This window comes from Corapipo altera, unplaced genomic scaffold, assembly GCF_003945725.1.
Source record: "Corapipo altera isolate COAL_440 unplaced genomic scaffold, ASM394572v1 316, whole genome shotgun sequence".
NCBI classification, from domain to species: Eukaryota; Metazoa; Chordata; class Aves; order Passeriformes; family Pipridae; genus Corapipo; species Corapipo altera.
In genome coordinates this window covers 738882-758146 of record NW_020884974.1, presented here as the reverse complement: position 1 = coordinate 758146, position 19265 = coordinate 738882, and the positions used below count along the sequence as shown (strand labels likewise).

At 44.3% G+C, this 19265-nt stretch overlaps 1 protein-coding gene across 1 annotated transcript in view; it reads left to right on the top strand.

Annotated features, from left to right (window-relative positions):
• Positions 1 to 4176: 4176 nt before the first annotated feature.
• COLGALT2 (collagen beta(1-O)galactosyltransferase 2) overlaps positions 4177 to 19265 on the top strand; it is a 47521-nt gene continuing 32432 nt past the window's right edge. The window contains exon 1 of the mRNA XM_027665320.1: positions 4177 to 4444. Coding sequence (XP_027521121.1) covers positions 4185 to 4444 — 260 coding nt within the window. The 5' untranslated portion in view covers positions 4177 to 4184. The remainder of the gene's footprint in view (positions 4445 to 19265) is intronic.

Below are 19265 nucleotides of genomic sequence, written 5' to 3'. Positions count from 1 at the left end.
ATTTCATATATATATATATAGATATATATGTATATATATATATATATGTATATTCCTTATCACAAAGGGTCCTTTCCCCATACCATTTTCTAATGGCTAATTTTTTCTTATTTATTTATTTGTTTATCTATCTGTTTGTTTGATTATTTTGTGTCCAGGGAATGGAAGTGCTGGCTAAAATAGAGATTTTTTTTTTAAAATGTTTTTTTTTTTAAACAGGCCAACATCCTCGGAATTGCTTAAGCTCATCCCCAATGTGACTTCCTGAGGTTACAACCCACATACCGATTAATGTATTAAATACATATATGGATTAATTTTCAATGATGCTTTATTATAAGATTATCATCAAGCCTAAGAAGAAGGGTTAAAGGGTTAAAGCAAAGAATATTTAATTATTATACGGTGGCTGAAGCTTTCATAGACTGCTTAAGGGATATAGATTCAAGGTATTGTTATTAAAAGCATCTTGTACCGCTTTACTAGAAATATCTCTGACTTCCAACAAGAATCTGCTTTGCCTAATGCAAAGTGTCCCAGGTCTGGCTTATCAGCTCCATCTGCCTTAGTGCCTCTCTGGATGAATTTCAAACACTGGCTTGAATGAAGTCAGGCCTGTCTCTGAACAGCCTCAAGCTGGTGTCCATGCAAAAAAAAGTTGTGTGCTGTTTGTAACATCAGGTGAGAGACTGCAAAGACATCACTTGTACACTGGGGTTGTACTTGGCCAGGCTACACCAAGAAAAATCTGGCTGAGGTTGGAAAACGTCAACCATCTGCACTGACTCGAGGAAACACCAAGTATGATCTTGGGAAGATCAGTTTGACACAGGGCCTACTGAAAAGTGAACTGTCCTGTCTTTAACCCTTCTTCTTTATAGGCTTAATGATTATTCTGTATTAAAGGATCAATGAAAATTAATCTATACATATTTAATACTTGGTGTGTGTGTTGTAACTGCAGAAAATCATATTGGACACAAACTTAGGCAATTCTGAGGAGGTTGGCCTGATTAAAAACCACTATTTTAGCTAGCCCTTCAACTCCCTGGGTACAAAATAAATAAATAAATAGACAGGAAAAGTAATCCAGTCTCTGAGACTTTCATGGAAGAGTTGGCAACAGTCACTTACTCAACTGCTGGGAAAATAATTGGATGGATTTGAGTCCTCAGAGATGAAGAAGTAAATGAAAGGAAATAGACTTGTCTATAAATATCAGCAGGATAGATCCTCTGTTTTCTACCGTGTGAGAAACAAGTCTAAATTAGAAGAAAGCTGCCTCAGAGAAAATTTGTCACCTGTCAAACTGAGGGAGTATGCCACTGCCAGAGACAGTCCTCTCAGCTGGAATCTTCGTGTTTGGTGTGGATGTTTAGAGGAGGCTGAAACAAATGGCTTAAATTAATTTCTGTGGGACTTAGGTCTGCAAAAAGCTGCTTCTTCCTCAAAGCTGAAATATTTCACCACACAGTGGCTCATTGTCCTGTCACAGCAGGATTGAGTATGGGCTAAAAAAAAAAAACAGGATAGAATTTTGGCCACTAATAAAGAGGTCAGAATGAGCACAGATTTCTTTGTATATGCACATAAAGTAACATGCATTTATAGATGTTGGAATGACATGAATTGTCAGGGTAATTGTTTACCTGAACTCTCCAATCTTTCCCCCGTGCTGTGTGGCTGGGAATGAGAGACTAAGCTGAGTTGACTCCTTTCTCTTATGCATGGAAGAACATCTCATGTTTCAGGCATCTGCTGCTCTCTCTCTTTTGTGTGCCACAGGAGCCAGCGAGCACCATGAGTGGTGTGAGTGAGGGGAATGTCACCCTGAGGAGCAAATTACTGGTTTTAGGATGCTGCTGGAGGCATTGTATTTGCCCTCAGCAAATTGTTATGGCTCTGATGCTGTTCTCAAAATAGAAAATAAAGGAGAAGTGTGAAGAGAACTGAAAGTACTTTAGATTTCACTGAAGACATTGAGAGCTGCACAGGATAAAAAGCACAGTCAGCCTTCTGCAAACACTGACTGCAACACCACCAAACTGGATTGCACCTTCACACTTTGCAGGTAGAACAAAGGCTTTGCTTCCTTCCAGATCTTCCTTTCTTTCTGGGGGGAAATAATCTCTACTTGGCCCTGATCCTGACCCTGCATTCCCTCCCATGAGAAGCACCAGTGTCGTCATGACACATCCACAGGGGAGGCCTGGCCAAGGGGAGTCACAGGAGATGCATATTTCTCCTGAAGTCTCCTAAAATCCGGATTGTGACCCAGCTTGAATATGCAGTGGATGGAAAATGCCAGGTTACATCCCTCCACATCAAGTATAATTCAGTAGCATTAGTCCCCATCCTCCAAACTGGAACAGTCCTGTGGGCAACAGCAGAATTCTGTGTGTGTGGATTCAGCCGGCTCCTGTGAAACCCTAATCACTTCACACAGGCTACAAAGCTGCTCCTTCTATTTGGTTAATGAATCCAAGCATAAAAGCAACATGTGGCAAACTAACCATGAAAGAAAAGCCTCATTAATGTATCATTCTAGAAGGACAATTATAAAGGTGTCATGAAGGGCAAACAGGAAGAATATATTTGCAGTAATTGTTCAGGAAAATGCTTACAAATTGAGGGAGTTTCTCAAATTTTAGTGCAGATGATTCTGTGACCTTTGGAGATTCTTTATTGAAGTTTTCTAGGATGTTTTTCTGTTAGTTTTTTGGGGAGTCATCTGATCAGGAAACTGAGACTATAATTTGGTGTGGGTGATAAATTAAGTTCTATAAACAAAGAACAGCAGACATGAATTCACTCTCCTTATATTTGAGTTTTGCAAGCACACAGCCAAGAGTGCTGCCTGCTTAAAGTGGATCTGTCTGCATTGGAGAAACCACCTACCCACAGTAAAACCCAAATATGCCATGGTGGGGCCCTTAGAGTTAATTAGAGATTTCATCTTGAAAAGGGTTTAGCATGCCCAAATCCTATTAACTTCTAAGAGAGCTGTGATTACTATGCCCCTTTTAAGATCATGACCCAATAATTTTAATTGCTGGAACATGCTTTATTTATTTTGATGGTAAATTGTCGTTGGTCCATTCATATAAATGTTTCCGAGGCAGAAAAGTCAATGAAATACAGGGAATATTCTCCTTGTATTCCCTTTCTTTGGAGGAGAGGTGCTGAGATCTGGGGTTGTTCAGCCTGGAGAGGAGAAAGCTCCAGGTAGACCTTAAAGACCCTTCCAGTACTTGAGCAGGGCTTGTAAAAAAAGAGAGAGTGACTTTTTAAGTGGGCAGGACAGGACAAGGGAAACATCTTTAAACTGAACCAGGGTAGGTTTAGATGGGATACTGGGAAGCAATTCTTCCCTGTGAGTGTGGGGAGGCCCTGGCACAGGTTGCCTAGAGAAGCTGTGGCTGCCCCATCCCTGCAAGTGCCCAAGGCCAGGTAGGAGCAACCTGGGCTAGTGGAAGGTGTCCCTGCCCATGGCAGGGCGGTGGAACTGCACGAGCTTTAAGGTCCCTTTCAACCCAAGCCATTCTATGACTCCATGATATTAATTTTCCAGCCATGTTCCAGCTGGGACAACAGCACCGAACACATCCCTCCTGCAGCGTGGGATGGGCGTGGGGTGTGCAGCTGCTCCACACAGACATCGCGGGGATGTTTGACAAAACCTCTTTGATATAAAAGCACAACTAACCTTCATTCTCTATCTGCGTGGGAATGCTGAGGGTTAGATCTTCACAGAAGCAACGAACTAAGGGATGTCTTCGCGTTCGCACCCGCGCTGGGAGGGAACTGCCGAACTCCTCCTTCAAACCCAAAACTCGGGTGAGAAACGTGGGGGTTGCGACTTTCGCCGGGCCCGGAGGCGGGTGCTGACCGCCGCCTCCTGGGGATCCACCGGGGATCCACCGGGGATCCACCGGGGATCCCACCTGCACCGGGGCGGCCCCGCGGGGCCGGGGCGGGGCCGGAGGAGGTACCGAGAGCCGGGCTCGGGGCTCGGGCCGGCCGGGCGGGCAGGCGGCGCTGCTCCGCTCCTCCTTCTCCTCCTCAACCTCCTCCCTCTCCCGCCTCCTCCCCTGTCCTGTCTCCCGCCTCCCCGTCCCGTTCCCCCCTGCGGCGCGGCCGCCCCTCACAGCCGGCGCGGCTCCCGCGGCCGCCCCGCGCCCATCATGGCTGCGAGCGCCGGGCGACCCCCGCTCCTCCTCCTCCTCCTCCTCCTCCCGCCGCTGCTGGGCGGCTGCGGGGCCAGCCCGTCCCCCCCGGAGCCGCCGGAGCCGCCGAGCCCCGAGCCCCCGGCGCTGCCCGAGTCGGCTCTGCAGCAGCCCACGGTGCTGCTCGCCATCCTCGCCCGCAACGCCGCGCACACGCTGCCGCACGTCCTGGGCTGCATCGAGAGGCTCAGCTACCCCAAGAGCCGCATCGCGCTCTGGTAAGCGGGGAGGGGTGTGCGGGGCCCTCCCCGCCGTCCCACCCCGGCGGGGAGAGGGGGCTGTGCGGGGAGCGCAGGTAGCGGGGCCGGGGCACCTCAGCTCGAAGGGGCAACCGCAGCTCCCGCCGCGGGAGCCGGGCTTTGGCACCTGAGCAGAGCTCGCCCGCCCGTCCCGGGGTCCCCCGGCTCCTGCGGGGGAGCCGGGAGGGCTTTGCCGTGAGCCCGGAGGGAGATGAGTTATCCCAGCAAAGCTGGCCTGGAGCCTGGGAACATTCACCGCCCGAGCATGTGTCCAAATCCACAGGCGGGGAGAACTCCGTCTGGGAGCGTGGGGCTGGCTCCCGGCTGGTAAATCCCGGGCTTTGTGGGGGCTGGGTGAGTTGTGCCAGGGCTGGAGAGCAGGCGGGCTGGGTAGGTGCCGGTGGGCATTGAAAGGAGCATTGTTGCCAGGCTGTAGGCTGGAAGATGGATTCAAAGATGTATTCAGAAATCGCAGCATGGGGGCAGCTGTGGTGGTCAAATGGGGGTCGGGATGGAGGAATTAGTGCAATCTGGGAACTGGTCAATCTGCCTTTGCAAGGGGACAAGGAGAAAAATAATCTTTTAACCTGAGATAAGTGTTGGGAGGAACAGGAGTTGCTTGGAAGGCCCCAAAACAGGTTTTCTTTTGAACTGTGGTAATGGTGTAAAATAAGAGATGGTGCTATAGGGCCTGATCCAAAGTTCGCTGAAGTCTGTGGGGAGGCTCCTGTTAACTTAAAAAGTCAATAAGGTTTAATTTTACTTTGTATAAAGGGGTGTGGGGAGGACCTCCCCCCCCTCCCTGGTCACGTCACTGAAGTGTCATTAAACAGATGCTTCTGTGTGTGCTTCAGGAATGTGGCTGGGATTGTGTTCAGGTACAGGGCTCTGCAGAACATCAGTGCCTGGTATAATCAGTGCATGGCTCTCTTTTATTTTTTTTTAATCCTTTTGGATTGAGGATGCACAAAGAAAACTGTGCTGTCAGCCCAGATTTGGGGTGCCGCACTTGTGAATTACAAGTAGAATTACCGTGGAATTACAAGCTGGTGTGGGGCAGTGGGTAAATCCACACTCAGATGAGTGTAGATCCATGACTCTGCGTTTGTTTGTATCAGTAAGAATTTTGCCAGTTTGGATTTCATTGTAGCAGATGTGTGTAAGAACAGATATTATCAGACCTCATATGGCCTGTGATTCAGCTAAGCTCAGTGTTTATAAAACCTTGTGGGAGTCGTAAGTGCATTCCTGATCACTAAAGCAGAGTGGATACTCACGTGCCTTTCTCACTGTACAAGTGTAAAATAAGTTTTGGGCTTTTTCTTTTTTAAGTCCTGTAGATAATTGGTTGGCCCTACAACTTTTTTTTGTAAATTACTTGCATCATTCTCGTTAACCTTAAGGACTCTGCAGTGTTTTGTGGAAGTATTCATGGGAACTTATTTTAAGGTAACTTAAAATATGGTAAGATTCTTATAAGAACAACACTCTTTTTAAGGGGATTGCGCACAGAAACAAGGCATGGTTAAACTGGAAAATCTGTGGTTGAAAATGTCAGGCTTTATAAAATGAGAATGACTAAAATGCCACAGCCACTGGAAAGGAAGTTCTGAGGATGCTCTGAGTTGCCACAGAGAGTGAGAGGTACCTATAGGGTGGCAGTGATTCCTTGGAGAGGTTTAGTGCAGTTCACTTCAGCTCCCCTATAAGACTTTTCAGAGCCGGAGATGTTGAGGACACAAAGGACCCACCCAGAGGAAGCTCACATATGGTATCTATCAAGTCTCCTGAGAACAAACAAAACCATACAGTCCATTTCTGGAAGCATCTTGTGTTTCAGACAGAGTCCTTTCAACGGATGAATTCCAGGATTTACCTGTGTCCCTGGTATAGTTTGGTGAGAAGGACAGGGAAGTAGTGTTTGTCAAGGACTCGCATTCCTCCATTGCCACTTATATTCTACTTCAAAATTCTCTTGAGTTAAGTCAGCATTTTAAAATGCCCAAATGTAGGTCTTAAGAATGAAAATTAAAAGCACGTATCATCTCTCAAACTCCCATATGCTCTCTTTGCATAGCTTGAGGGCTGAAATTCAACAGTGGATTCCTCAGACGAATTTCTAGAGGGAAGTTTTATGAGTGACAGTAAAGATGGGTTAAGAGATAATGAGTTTGAAGCAGGCATTGAATTTTCTTTGTGCAGTCTGTATCAATTAATCTCAACCTTTGTTATCCTGATACTGAGCAAAATATGTACGCTGGGCAGCCTTGCGCTCCCTTCTTCCCTTTGGTCTTAATTATGACTTAATTCTGAAGACAGTAGCTGTCGTGGTGAGCAACCTCAGAAGAACTTGCTGGCTACTAATGAGTTGAGCAGGACATCTGGCCTGGGGCCAGCTGGCATGTAGTAACCCGTGGCCTTTCAGCTAAACCCTTCCTTCCTTTCTTACTTCCCTCTACAGGAATCGGGAAGTTGCATCCGAACTGCCTCCTAGGCTGGTCCCTGGCCTGTCTTAACCCCAGCTGTCCTTGTCTTGGAGGATCGTAGGTCATTCCAGGTCATCCCAGGATTGTACTGATGACTTAGTGGTGGGAATTTCTGTGGAAAGTGCTCCTGTCTCTGTCCTGGCCCCGCTGAGGGACATCCCTTGTTGGGATGGACTTGACTGTAGGCAGTCTGTGAGCCTTTGGAGCTGCCCATCCAGGTGGGAACAGCAATGCCTCCCAGCTTTAGCCACAGAACCCAGCTTCCCTCTGTGCTCCCCGAGCTGGTTCTGGTGTTACCATGGAGGAGTAATGCTGGAGGTGACAGTCACCCCTTCTTGTGAAGGAGGAAAGGTCCCAGCTGTCCCCTGGGACCAATCAGCTCAAAAATACACAATGCTGTGAGAAACGCACTGGTGCCCAGCAATGGGAGAGAGCCTTAAGAAGACATGGCTCTTGGACTCAAGACAATCTAATTTGTAACCAGGGAGAGTTCTTCTAATGGGCTCCTTGTGTGGCTTGGCATGATCAGCAGGGTGGGCTGAGCCCAGCCCAGCCAAGCTGGGAAACTTGGGCATGTGGGGAAGGTGGACAGCATTGTTTGTGCTGGGGTTGGAGAGCTGTTAAGGGAGGGAAAATGATCTCTATCTTGGACAAAAATGACCCAGAAGTTACACAGTCAGCATGTCCCAACCCTCTTGTGGGTGGGTTGAGGTTGGGTTTTTTTGTTCTGTACTTTATCAGTGCTGAGTGTGTTTGAGATCCGTTTGATTATAGGTGCAGAGTATTTGCTTGTTGGACAGGTTCATCTTGGCTGTAGTGGACAACCTAAAAGTCTGTTTATTCAGCAGTTTATCACATTGCTTTACATTTTCCTTAGTCTTGGATTAAGTGGTGGTATAGCAAAGAAAGTTGTCTGTAATTTCATCTTTAAATACCTGCTATTTCATCATTGTGGGCCATCTGCTCCCATCTTTTACTAACCTGAGGATTGAATGCCTGCATAAATTGAATTGGTGCTTGAGAGCAGTAATTAGGTTCTTTTGTGCTTGAAAAAAATCTGTACTTGCTTTGGGGATCACAGTGTGCTTAGATTTCAGAAATGATAATGTGAAGGATAGTGAGATGGGTGGAAAGCTGGAATAAATCCCAGCTGAGAGATCAGTGGATATACTGTAACACAGCTCCAGGGAGTGAATGGTTTCAACTTAAAAGAGCTGGTTGTAGCTGAAAATAGAAGCTGATGAGATCAGTATAATAATTATACTTAATAATTACATATTATTAGTCTAGCTGATAATACTGTACCTGAGCATTTTCTTATTTTTCAACAGTTTATTTTTCCAATGTGAAAAATTCCACATGGAGGACAAACTTCAATGAGATGCAGGGATCATTTAAATCTTTAATGGCTGCTATTGCTCACAGGGAGGTGTTGGCTTTCAAATGCCCTATGTTTTCTGTCCTTGTTTCCATTTGAGCAAGGAGGTCACTTTAATCTTCATGGTCACTATTAATCACTTAGGAATGCTGAAGTTCCAGTCTGCTGGCTCTGCCTCTCCTGCTTCTGTCCACTGGTGTTTTGCATCTATTTCAGATGTGCTCACCTGCACTGTGACAGCCACATGGCAATATTAAAACATAGGGTTTAGAAATTCATTTGACTTTTCATGTGGCTTGTTGTTTAAACCTGTGGGATTTAGTTTCTCGTTAGTATTTGTAGGTATTTTAAATGTATTTATTATATAGTTTTAATAACAGTCATAGACTAAGTCGTGCTAAGAGAGGTTAGACTTGCACAACCTTGGATTAAACCTTATGATTAAGGTGATGTTCCCATTGCCCGAGATGTTGCAGAGAGTGTTTCTACCAGAGAACTTGCATTTAGATGACTACATCAAAAGAAAGAATGGGAGTAAATACTTCCAATTTCTACCTGGGGAAATTGGGGAAGAAAGGTTAAGTAACCTGTGCAAAATTCTTGAGTTTATCAAGACCGGAGATAGTATTCATAACTCACGTTGCTTGCTGCTTCTTACTTGTTGAGGCCACTTTTGCACTCAAGTGCAGTAAATTTGTGTAAGAAATGGAAAACCAGAGAATGCTAAAGAGCTGTTCCCATCCCAACATCCACAATCACTGGGTTTTTTTGTCCTTTTGGTCTCTCTCCCTCATCTAACTCTTGGCAAACTGAAGCAAGTGATATCATGAAATCGTTCAGTAGAAACATTTGAAGGGAAACCAAAAATTACTGCCATGCCTTGCTGAGGTCTGCGTGGCAAGACGTAACCTACACTTCAGCTAAAACTTTGCAGTTCTGCAGAGAAATGTTAGAGGCGTCAGCTCTGTGATGGCAGAGCTTCTTTGGTTTTTCCTGCTGTGCTCACACGTTGATGCCTTTTTGATGCCATTAAAAAGCATCTTGTTGCACACTTTGTATTAGGGTTTACCAGACATCAAGGTGAATATTGGGATATTTCATAAAATGAATAAAAAGCCCCCCAGAGGTGCAGGGATTATACTGAAAAACTGATGTCTTGAAGTGTCTTTTAACCTGAGATAAATGTTGGGAGGAACAGGAGTTGCTTAGAAGGCCTGTGAGATTATTGACCCTAATACATTGTGTGTGTTGGATCTATTTTTTTAATATCTGAATCCTGCATGCTCTGTATCTCTGAAAATACAACCATTTATTTGGTCTGGTGTCTTTTGGCAACCACATTTTGAGATAGGTCTGTCCCTTGTGTCATTGTTTTCCTGGTGCCTTGTAGTGCAGTTGGTGTGTTTGGAGTTTGGAATCCCATAAAATAATATGTTGCCACGAAGAAACAGCAGGACAGAGTTTGATAGCAGAATGATATGATAAACCTTTGGATGCTTTCAAAGGTCAAGGAGAACTAGTTTTCAAGATTTTTTTGATGTGTACAAAGTAGGGGTGAAAAGACCTCAAGGGGTCACCTAGTTTATTCCTGCCCAGGGCAGAATCCCACTTCATCCCCTGTTTGTCTATTGCCTGGATTTGGGATTCCTCATGCAGTTCAGGCTGCAGACTGTCCAGGCTGTGTGCTGGCATGTCCTCTGAAGAATCTTCAGGTGTGGGGGACGTGGAGGCAGCTGTGGGAACGTGTCAAAGGACCAGCTGCAACCAGTATTGGCTGTTAAGCACTGGTGTTAATTTGTCCCTAAAAAAAAAAAAGAAAAAGGCAATTTCACCTGTATGTTCCTGGCATACAAGCTATTTCAGCTTCTTATTTCTGGAAGCAGGGATCAGTTAGGTCTGATCCAGGGGAAGCAATTCCTGCTGTCGTTCTCTTATTAGAGAGGGGAAAAAAGCTTCTCCCCTTCCTCAGTGCTTCTCCAACTGGACTAAGTCACGGATCTCCTAGGACAGTTAACACTGGAAGGCACTTCCAAAGATTGTCTGGTCCCTGCTCGAAGCAGGCTCAGGTGAAGGCTGCCCAGAACCATTTCAGTTCAAGTTTTTAATATCTCGGGGATGGAAACTCCACAATCCCTGGGCAGCCTGCTCCAGTGAGACTGTCACTGTCAAGGAGTGTCTTGGAAATTTGTATTGGCTGAGGGCGGTAGAAGTTTGGGATGAACTGTTGTTCCAGCAGCTTTTTTTCCTTTCTCTTTTACATCTTTCTGTTAAATGGAGCATGTCTTCTTTTCAAAAAACTGCCTGATCACGGCTTATCAAATTCCTGAGGAATTCCAGGTGTCTGAGTGCAGCTGGAGAGGGGTCAGTCCCTGGGAGGTGTGGCAGGGGCCTTCCTGAGGAGAGAAGAACAGGGGTTTGCACTGAAACAGAGACTGAAGGGCTTTTTTGATCCTCTGTGTAAATTATCACACACCTGCAGTTATTTATCGGAGTCCCCTGGGACTGAAAGTCTTCACGTACTGGGTCAGAATTCTCTAAAAATGGGTCTGTGATACATGTGGGGTGCAGAACATCACCCACCACCAGCGCTCGCTGGCGGTCCTGGGAGACGCCCTGAAAGACCATATGGGCTGCAGGGCAGGGAGGACTGAGGTGATGTGGGGTGCTGTCTGTGAGAACCTGGAATTTCCTTCCTGTGGGATGATAGCTCAGGCTTGATATTATTTCAGTCTCTTTCTGTGCATCTCATTTCCTTTATTCTAGTGAAGCACAGTGTACACTGATGGTGCTCCTTGCCAGGGGTGGATTACAGCTAAATGAGGCCCACATGCACCAAAGTTTCAGGGTAAAGAAAGATAGGAATAAAAAAAAATCTTGGTGTTCTCTACAAGGTGGATTTTTGGCCCTCTTCTGCCAAAATGCCCAGCTCCTTCATACAAGCATGTGGTGCTACTGATGGGCTCATCAGTAAAGAAAAAAGGGATTTTTTTTTTTCCTTTTTTTGTGTACAATTTGCTTCACTCAGTGCCTGAATCCACTTTTTGAATATGAAATAATTGGTTTTGGTTATGTGTGCAAGCACATGCATTTGTCTATATATCTGTATCTGGTGTCCTTGGATCACAGCACTTTTATTACTGTAAAATGACTACAGTTTTCTTTCTGGAGAATTAACAGGGAACCTAATAACTACGTGGTGATTTTAAACTTTTTCCAGCTGACTAGGAATGTGGTATATGCTTTCAAATGGAGTTTAGTCACCAGAGTTTTCTGCAAACTGCTTTGGTTGTGACACTGTTTTGTAATGTAATGTGTTGATCCTCTTCTTCACAGATGTGGCACTGCTGAAAAATGGCTTAATTTTGTACCAGAGACTGAATTCACTACAGAAGATTGGAATTAATGTTCATACTCCTGCATATCTTCCTTGTTTTTCTTTGGGGGAGGTGGTCACTTATTTGAGGTAACCATAGAACATGCTACAAAATGAAATCTCATTCGGAAGTGAAGGCTGGTGTCTCTTCTGCTTTTATTCTGACCAACTATTTACATGGTTAATATGTTTTTCCCCTTTACTGGTATGTAACTATACCATCAGGTAAAACTGTGAATTTTTTGGATTGGGAATATGTTTTTGCCAAAGTCTGTCCTTGCTCCTTTTCCAGGGACTGTTAAAACATGGACACTGCTGGGGATCCCTGCATCAGTGTCATCCCTGTTGCCTAAGTGGTTGTAATACATGGAATTAATAGATTTCCAGCTGTTTGCCTTTCGTTCTGCCTGGGTGCACTGATAGGAGTCATACACCTCTTCTAAAGAGAAGCAGATCTTGATCTGGACCAGAACATGGATTAAGTTTGAGCCTGTCACCCCTGGAGCTCATGAGGATCTCAATTCATGCTGAAGCAGAAGATAGTGGGTGGCCATGTAAGCTACAGTGCCATGGTAGGGCTTATTTAAGCTCTTTCACATTAGTTTTGTAAAGCTTAATCTCCAATAGGGAATTGTTTATTTTTACATTTCTTTTAAGCTTTTTTTTCCTGTAAGGAGGAGAAAAATTATTTTTATTTGTTTTTCCCCCCCTTTCCCCAGGCAGGGTACAGGCTTCCCTTTTTTTCCAAAAGGATTGTTTGCTTAGTTTTGCTCTTTGATCTCTCTGCAGGGGAAAGGTTATGCCTGGCTGCAGCCTGGTTTGAATTTCACCCAGTGGCAAAACGAGGTTGCATTAGCTGTGAAGTGTTAGTTTGCATCCTGAAGCTGATAGCAGTGCTTATCTCTTCAGTTAGCTGGTCAGAGTCTTGGGTTTGCTACTGCCTCAACAGCTGCTCTTAAAGCAGATGCTGCATTGTACCTTTGGGGGTTGAATGAGAATTGAAGGCTGTTTGAGTTATTTCCTAGATATTTTCAGTAGTGCTTGTCCTTACAAGGTACTTGGGAAAATTGAAGGTCAAGTTGGATGGGGCGCTGAGCAACCTGGTCTGGTTGAAGGGGGGTTGGACTGGGTGACCTTCAAAGGTCCCTTCTCACCCAAACCATTCTAGGTTTGGAGGAAAAGGCTGTTTTCCAGCAGTCCCACTTTAAACTGCTAATCATGATCTGGAAGTTGAATATTAAACTCTGACAAATGCTTTTGTTTTCTTCTTTTCCCTTCTGCCTGTTAGCTTGAATCCATGAATTATTCCCCACCAGACTTCAGCCAAGTAAACTTAAGTAAGTTCCTTTAGTTGGACTACTGTGTCATTAGATAATCAAAAGCCTGCTTGTGGCAAATCCTACAAAGATGTTAACTAGGAAGCCTGAGCTTTAGACAGCCAGGAAAAGCTGTGAGAAACCTGTTCTGTTCCTACAGTTTATTTCTAGGAGGCAAAGAGGAACATGACCTGTAAAGCTTTGCAGCGAGGCTCTTTCCACCAGTCATCAGCACTTCCCAGTTTATGTGAGGATGCAGGAATGTTATGTTGATATTGTGTCAAAAAAAAACCCAGAGTGTTTAAGAGAGATTAAAACCTCGTTGGAGAGGATCCAGCGTGGTTTGATGTTTGCTGCAGAGAGGGGAGCAGGTGCACAGCACTGACCTTGGCTGTTCTCCCTTTTCCCTGATGTGTGTGCAGTGTGGTCCTTGGCTGCTTCATCCCACTGCCTGCCAACAGGGAAGGGACATTTTGGGGTAGTTCTGTCTCCCAGCTGCAGCTCTGTGTGAGAATATAAACAAATGGTGCATCAGTGACCCAGCCCATGGAGAGGAGAGATGGAGGGCAGGCTGGGATGCTGATTTTGTCATGTCCCAGGGTGTTTATTTGCAGTGCTGGCTTAGGTGTGAAATCCCAGGATCCTGAGATTTAGCTGCAGATTTTCTACTCAGTGGAGTCGCAGCACTGGGATACTTATTAATGCTCTGAACTCCCCTTGAGGTTTATTGAGGGTGTGTTTTCACTCTTGAAAATTCTTCTTCTTAAATGAAGTCAACAACTACATTCCTGTAGTCTAACCAGAACTTGTAATTAACACCATAACCCGTAAAGACAATGACAGAAGTATTTAGAGCTCAGTGAAAAGCACAGCAGTTACATGCACAAGTCGCTACACTAGACTAGCAAAAATCCTAAAAAAAAGGACTCATTGAAAGATGTGTCAGCACAGGAACTGTATGATTAGGATAAAGACTTCTGGTTTTATTTTGGAAAACAGCAAAAACCATGCTATTTCTCTTTTCTGCAAACTGAGGGATTTAAAGGAGTTCTGGTGTCCTGAGGAACTGCTGGCCTGCATTTTATTTCTCCTTAATTCTTGGCTAGAATTGGCTAGAGTTACCAGTGGGAGGAATAGCTTGGAGGTTAACTTTCAGGCTTTGAAATATAAATGTTCCGGGGCCTGTTTTACTCACAGGCATAAAAATTTAGGAGAAGGAGTGGTGTGAGTGGGGGGGATCAAGATTGGATAATCTCTTGTATTATGGAAATGATCCTGTAATAGATTAGTAGTAGTAAAGTAATTTACTCATCAAATTAGTAGTGTATGTTATATTCCTATATATGTATGTTATCGTCTGTTAAGGCTGGGAGACTGTAAGTTGCAGAATAGTTAATTAATCTGTCAGCATTACAAGCTGATAGTCCTGCAGCTGGCAGTTCTCAAGCTCACAAGACAAGTTATTGTGCCTTGCTGAATAAGTATTTTGTATCTTGTTTTTCTAAAAGCATATTTTCTAAAAAGCACGCACAAAGTAACCAAGAGAAGGACAAGGATCAAAGGGTAGGATAAAGGGAATCCAAAATGAACATCTGGAGAGGCCTACACACTAGGCCTCAAGGACAGATGAACTAATGCACCTGGCAACTGAAGCGAGCCTGAAAAGAACCAACCAGACCCAGACTTGTGAACTTGGATCCAATAGAAGGATAACAAGTGACTATGGGAAGGGAATTGGCAATGGTATAAAGAACACTGGTTTTGCCCACTGCATTTGCTGGCCATGAGTGGAGCAGGGGTCTCCCCGGCAGCCCAGCGCACTGTTTTGCTTATTTGCATTTTATATAAATCTTTAATGAATTTTTTTTGTTGCTATATTTCAGCCTAAGTTTCATTTACCTATAACAATCCCTTACCTGCACAAGGGATTGAAGTGAAGTTGGGTCTTGGGAATGGTAAGACTTTGACAACTCCAGTTACTTCTGACCTTTGCAGATCCTACAGGTGGAGAAAAGGGGCTGATAATGGTAGAGTGTGTGTATTATGACCTTCTGTTTTAGTGTGATGCCCCTGCATTAAACTGGTGTTCCTTAGTGGTTCGGGATTAGGAGTAAGATTTGGAAATCTGATTTTGCTGCTGGATTCTGCGTGGCTGGCAGAGTTGGGAAGAAGTTGATGTTTATTTGGGGGAATGGCATTTTTTTCTCTGTTAGTGTGCATAGGGAGTTTCTGGTAGTACTTTTACAGAGCACTATACTTTTAGTGCCTGGAACTCTATACTGTCTCTATTTTGGCTTGGTTTCAACCTTCTCAGCGCCTTCAGACAGAAGTGGGATGTTGGTAGAGTTTAATTCCATCTGTTCTATCTTGCTGTATGGAACAGCTTAGTTCAGAGTTGGGGTTTGGGAGTTTCAAGCTGCACAGACTCAGAGATGAGCTGGTTATTTGGGTCCTGGAGGTTTAGAAAAGCCAGTTGCTGGTAGGGACCAAGCACTGCATGTGCTCTGTGCTGTTGGTGTCTGGTTTAACATAACCAGTTCTTGTAAACAAGTGAGGAACAACAGAGTAGTAGCCCAGCACTGTGCTCATTTTTCCTAGTCTTGTTGCCATTAGATTTCCTTGACTCAGTCACATAAATCAGTTCCTGGATGCTGCTGGTGTTTGCTCCCCATGATATGTGCTGCTTCAGTAGGAAGCTCTGGATGGAGTTTCCATTTAGTTGTCCCTTAAGATGGGCTCCAGGGTTCTGGAGGAGCCTACCCAGACTCTTCTAAATAGGTTAGCAGAGAATAATAATTGCTTTTGGGTCTTTTGCCTCTTCAAATATTTTCTTCCTCCAGTTCTGGCTGTCAGAGACTTTGGTTAGACTCATTTTTCAAAACACTACTCTGAAATAAGTTCAATGTGTGTGACTGGAATATGAAAATGTCACTGCTGCTAAATACCTTCTCTTAATTTATGATTTATTTTAAAATTTGTTTTTTTCTACTTGAAGCAGGGTTTAAATGCAAATTATCATTGTTGAGTCACTGAGTGGGCTTATGATAACATGTTTTATCACTCCTAACACACACTCACTTCCCCCTTCCCCGCTTTATTTCTCACTCAAACAAGTTGTTGCTTCCACAAAAACTCTTGTCAATGAAATATTATTTCAGACTAGTGAGCTCATGCCTGTCTGCTGGCAGAGCTCTGCTCTGACTTCATACAAATGAAGGCTGCTGCCAGGATTTTTTGCCTAATACCTGAGCCTCCAAAGAAGCTCTGTTTCACAGAGCAAGAATCAAGCTGCTATCAGGGGTGCTTCCAGCAGCTTTACCTACAGCATCACATCTGGCTTTTTGGACAAGCCTCTCTTTATGTAAGTGCTGCAGATATAAGGGGGAGGAATACATGTTCAGGGCTAGGCTGGGGCTAAGCAGGGGTTTCTTTTCTGCTCTGAACAAATCACAGTGCAGTGATGTCAGTTGATTCTACCTGTGGAGAACTTCAATCACCTTCAGGTTTGCTCTCTTGCTCTATTGCAAGGTGCATCCTTTGCTGCATGTGGAGCACGTGGAAATCAGAGATGATAGGCAGAATAAACTCGGCATACCACAGAGATTTGCTGAGGAGAAACGTGGTTCAGGTCTCTCAATTATTTTTATCTCTCCAATAGAGTGAGATCTCGAAGGAAAAATAATTGTGTATTACATCTACAAGCAGTAATCTCCTGCCTGACAAACCTGACCAGCTCCTGTTGCTCCTGTAGTTGTGTGGCTTGTTGGTTACTACACATACACCTTTGGGACAGTCCAGAGATTAACAGAAACATCTGGTTCTAACAGTTTGGGCACGTAGCTGGACCAAACCTCCAGCCTTTCCTGCTCAGGAGGATGTTTTTCTTCCAGGTCTACTGAACCAATAAAGGTATATTTGTTCCAGGTCTCTTGAACCAACAGTGCAGATAGAGTTATAGAGGTGCTGAAAGCAGCTTGGAAGCAAACAAAGAGGCAAAACCTCTAGATTTCAGCTCATTATATCTCTTACTGGGTTACGTGATCTGAAGAGGTTAATGAAACTCCTTAAAACAAAAGTTCTGCCCAGCTACATCCACTGAGAAACTGGCAGATGTTTAAGAGCAGAATGATTTCTCAAAGGAGACAGAACCAGTCTCTGAGTTTTCCATGAACTGTCTTTTTTTTCATGTATTTAAGAAATCCCTCTAGTGGCCTGGTACTTCCATGACATATCAGCTGTTTGCTTGCAGCTGATCTTGCACATCAGTTGCTGCTGTTGTGTGGATTTCAATGGAGCTCTTGAGGGATTATTTGAAAGGCTGCACGAGAAGGGTCTGAGACAGTTTCAGTTGAAAATCAGAAAAAAAAAAGAGAGGTAGTGGGGTTTTTGAGTTTATTTATGAGTGGCAAGCAGGTGATGCTAAAAATCTTTGATACAGACACATTAAGTGATGCTTTAGATCAGGTTAAATGATCTATAGGAATATAACTCCTAAGAAACCTAATATCTTCAGCAAATAAATTAAAATAAGCAATTAGATTTTAATTTGTCTGTGATACATCACATCTCTCTGTAAAACCCAAACTCTCCAAAGACAGCCTGTGTTATTTTACGTGGAGTGGGTGCATATGTTGTAATAATATATAAGCAGTTACTGCAAATTATCTGATATTCCTTGTGTAGAGCTAGGATTGTGGTTAGGCCAACATTTATCCCTGGCAGAGGGAGAGCCTGGGATTGGATTCCTGCACACTCAGCTGAGGGTTCATTGAAGCTGGACTGTCACTTTTCTTCTCTGCTCTTTCACCCTTACCACAGCAATGCCTTGTGGTGAGGTATTCCAAAAATTCAGTTCTGCAGCCTTTGAAATTGCCTTAAAGCCCCAGGGAGCTGAGCTGTCCAGGCGTGGGAATGCTGCTGGACAAGTGCTGTGATGCGTGAGGGCTGTTTGGGTCCCCGAGGGGACAGACAAGTCTAGCACCTGCAGATTTGTTTGGCTTGGAAAGCCCTTTATCTCAGGCACTTCATCCACTGGCAATGGAGATAGCTAAGCTGGGACTCTTTCCCATTGGAAAATGACATAGTTAGGAACCACCAAATAAAGGCACACATGTATTTTGTGGGGCTTCCAATTACCCAATTTACTATTGAAAGACCTAAATGCCTGTTTCCTCTATTTACATCCAGGCAGTGATGGGGAAAAACTACTTATCCTCAAACTGTGCATTTGTGGTAGGATTGAGCTTAAAAGAGTTAAAATAGATTGTGCCTTTTCATTCCTCTCCACACCACACTTGCTGATGCAGCCTTCAGTGCTCGACTCTCCCTGAGATTTGCAACTTTCCAGTGATGCTCCCTGGAGTTTGCACCTCTCTAGTGATGCTCCCTGAGATTTATCTCTCTGCATTGATGCTCCCTGAAACCTCCACAGACAGGACAGACCAGGAGAAGGGAGGATTGTGGTGATGTGTACTGCAGTGGGAGCAATTCCATGCTTTGTTTTGTCCCTTTGTTTCCATGATCTCATTTCCATATTTTGGGATGAGAAATACAAAGCATTACTTACAGAAGACTGCAGAGCCTTTAGCATACAAGATTAGAGGAATGTTAAGAACTCACTGTTTTTCTTTCTCTCCTCTTTAGAGTTAAGTCAGCCATCAGCAGAGCACCAGTTTTCCATCACTTTTGAATCCAGATTCAGTCTTTTCCAAGAGAAAATGTGTTCCAACTCTGGCATCCATAGTATGTCCCGTGTGTTCACCCCACAGTAGCCGTGTGTGCAGCACATGTGTCTATGCCTTCCTTCACAGCAGAAGCCAAGTGTATTCCTGTATCTGTGAGTGAAACATGAGATCACAAATGGGAGAGATTCAGCTCCAGAAATCTTCGCTAGCCCAAAGTATTTGTAATTTAAGGTACAAACACTTCGCCTTTTTTTCTTTTCTCTAGTACTAGTGCTTCACTGCTTTGAGACCCTAAGCACTTGAAATCTATAACCTCATCTCCAAAAACCCAGAGCTTTTTTTTTAGTGCTGAAGACAAAGTGCTTGGATGGGAAGAGAGACTTCTGCCTGTGAGCTTGTGAGAGTTTCTGAATAGCAACACAGAGGAAAAGTTGTTCTTGAGATTGCCACGGCCACAAATTTACCACTAGTCTGACAAATACGCTGTGAATGTGCTAAGTAAACTCATCTACAAAAGCTGAATATCTGTAGTTTATTTCAGTATGTATTTTGGAAGGAGTTTT